The sequence below is a fragment of the Pundamilia nyererei genome, unplaced genomic scaffold (assembly GCF_000239375.1).
Source record: "Pundamilia nyererei isolate P.nyererei 1_Seehausen unplaced genomic scaffold, PunNye1.0 scaffold00324, whole genome shotgun sequence".
NCBI classification, from domain to species: Eukaryota; Metazoa; Chordata; class Actinopteri; order Cichliformes; family Cichlidae; genus Pundamilia; species Pundamilia nyererei.
Genome location: NW_005187725.1, coordinates 3692 through 6071, shown reverse-complemented (window position 1 = coordinate 6071; position 2380 = coordinate 3692). Strand labels below are relative to the sequence as shown.

Genomic DNA, 2380 nt, shown 5'->3' with positions numbered 1-2380 from the left:
CACCACCTGCTGCTCACATCATCATCTCAGGCAGTGCTGACACACTAAAAACATGCAGAGCTAAATTGAGGCATGTGTGTGGCTGTGAGGCTACAGGTGATCACTTCCTGTCGGGTCATGTGACTGTGTGACACTGAGTGATGTCAGTGATGATTACTTACAAACGGCAGCAGGCACTTCTTCACGGCTCCAAACTGCCCGAAGTACTCCTTCATCTCCTCTGAAACACACACAGGAACACGTCAGTCCGAACACCTGAGTGTCTGCACCTCACCTGTCCTGCTTCCTCTCACATCCCCTCACATCTGCCGTCATCTAGTGCTTCGAGTGGGTAGCAGCCTGTCCACCCCCTCCCTCGACCCCACGGAGGATGCCATCACCCTTCACACAGCGCTGAGCTATCTGGAGAACAGGAAGAGCTCCATGAGGATGCTCAACACCAAACTGGACCACCTTCAGATTCCGTGATCCTGGGATCCAGAGAATAACCTGAAGCTGAACATCCTTAAAACCAAAGAACTTATAATGGACCTCAGGAGGCACAGACAGGTCCACTTCCCCCCTCATTATAAACGGAGAACGGGTAGAATCTGTTTCCACCTTCAGGTTTCTGGACACCTACATCTCCCCTGATCTCACCTCCGACCTACAACACCATCGCCGTGGTAAAGGAGGCCCAGCAGTGGCAGCACGTCCTTGGTGTCCTGAGGAAGAAGAACCTGGACCTGCTGCTGGCCTTCTACTGCTCCTCAGTTGAGAGCATGCTCTCCTCATTCAGGTCACTCACACACAGACTGTTCACACCAAGTCTTTTCTACCTCGGAGCACTTCGCTCTCCACTGTGGGCCTTCCTGTTGTTTCTCTACATATTCCTCCTTATTTATTCCTGTTGTCTACTTTTTATATTTTATTCCTGCACAGCGGTGGAGCACCCACAGTTACAGTAAACGCATATTCTATTCTATTCTATTCGTGCTTCAGAGTGTGGACGGAAGCTCAGGATCAGTCAGAGGATCACTCAACTGTGACTCAAGCTAAACTGCTCTGACGTCATCAGCGTGGCCTGTATTAAGGGCAGTCTTTTAACGTGAACTGCCTCAGGTAAAACACCGGTAAGCTGCAGACACGTGACTGACCTACCGGACACCCTAGTGCACGTTAAATTCTTCCCTTCTTCGCGTGCTAATCTACCTGACGATAATCGACACGCGTGATCGGCTGCACACGTCACATGTCGTCACTAAAATCAAACCTGACTGATTGATAATGAGCAGACTCACTGGTGGCCACAGTCCACGGCACTTTGGACACGAACACCTCGAACACTTTCTTGGACGCCGCCATGTTGCTCCCTCTGACCTGTGACGTAATTGTGCGTTCAGGGCCAGCTGGGTAGCGTCTGATTGGTGGGTGCAGGAGTTTAAATATGTGAATTCTTTCAAGCCTAACTTTGAACAAATTTATTTTTCAGAGTTGGTTGTTCTTCCGTTTTTCTCTCAAATCCTTTTAACCAATATTTCGACGTGTCTGCATTTTATTTGTAATCTATTTCTTATTCCTGATCAAGGCTCTGAATAAAATCATTTTTAAGAAAAAATGATTTCCGAGGTTCAGTAAATGCAGCTTCGATCACGTGATTGAGCACCGTGACCCGCGTGCACAGTGACATTGAAACATGTTACAGTTTGTCTCTCCCCGCTCGCGCTGTTAACTGTTTAAATATCTGTTTGTTTGTTTGTTTGTTTTGTTTTTTCATTTTTGTTAGTTTTTACTTCCGGAGCAGGGCGTGCAAGACAGTGACGTCATGGCTAAGATGGCAGCCTCCATGGTGGAGGGTGGAGAGGATTCGTTTCGGAAGATATTCAAGTTTTACAGGAGAAGGAACCCCCCGCCGGACCTTAGCGACGTCATCGACTTTTCCAGGTGTGCGCCCGGTGAACAGGTGAGAGCAAAGCGCGCTCCCGGCGTCTAGCAGCCATCTTTCTCCTTGTTCTTCTTCATGGGTGAGTTTGAAGTAGGGCTGCTCTATTATGGCAAAAATGATAATCACGATTATTTTCACTGAAATTGAGATCACGATTATTTGACGATATTTATTTAACCCTTTAAGACCTACTATAGAACCAAGTCCACCAGAGCTTATATTATTTTTTTTTACATGCTGTAGTGCCATTTGTGGGAGCATTTCAAGTTGCTATACATCAATACAACTGTTATAGCCCATATTTTAATAATACATATGCATTAAGTCCATAGTAATTACATAAATTGCAAAAAAGTGCAATAAACTACAAAAAAAATTGAAAATCGCTTTTGTTTTGTTTACATATATTTCTACTTGGAGAAGTTTAAGAGGTTTATCCCTCAAAACTTTAAATAC

General features: G+C 45.7%; 1 protein-coding gene across 1 annotated transcript in view; it reads left to right on the top strand.

The window, feature by feature from the left end:
- Positions 1 to 1666: 1666 nt before the first annotated feature.
- alkbh1 (alkB homolog 1, histone H2A dioxygenase) overlaps positions 1667 to 2380 on the top strand; it is a gene marked incomplete at its 3' end in the record, with an annotated part of 4402 nt that continues 3688 nt past the window's right edge. The window contains exon 1 of the mRNA XM_013915563.1: positions 1667 to 1942. Coding sequence (XP_013771017.1) covers positions 1805 to 1942 — 138 coding nt within the window. The remainder of the gene's footprint in view (positions 1943 to 2380) is intronic.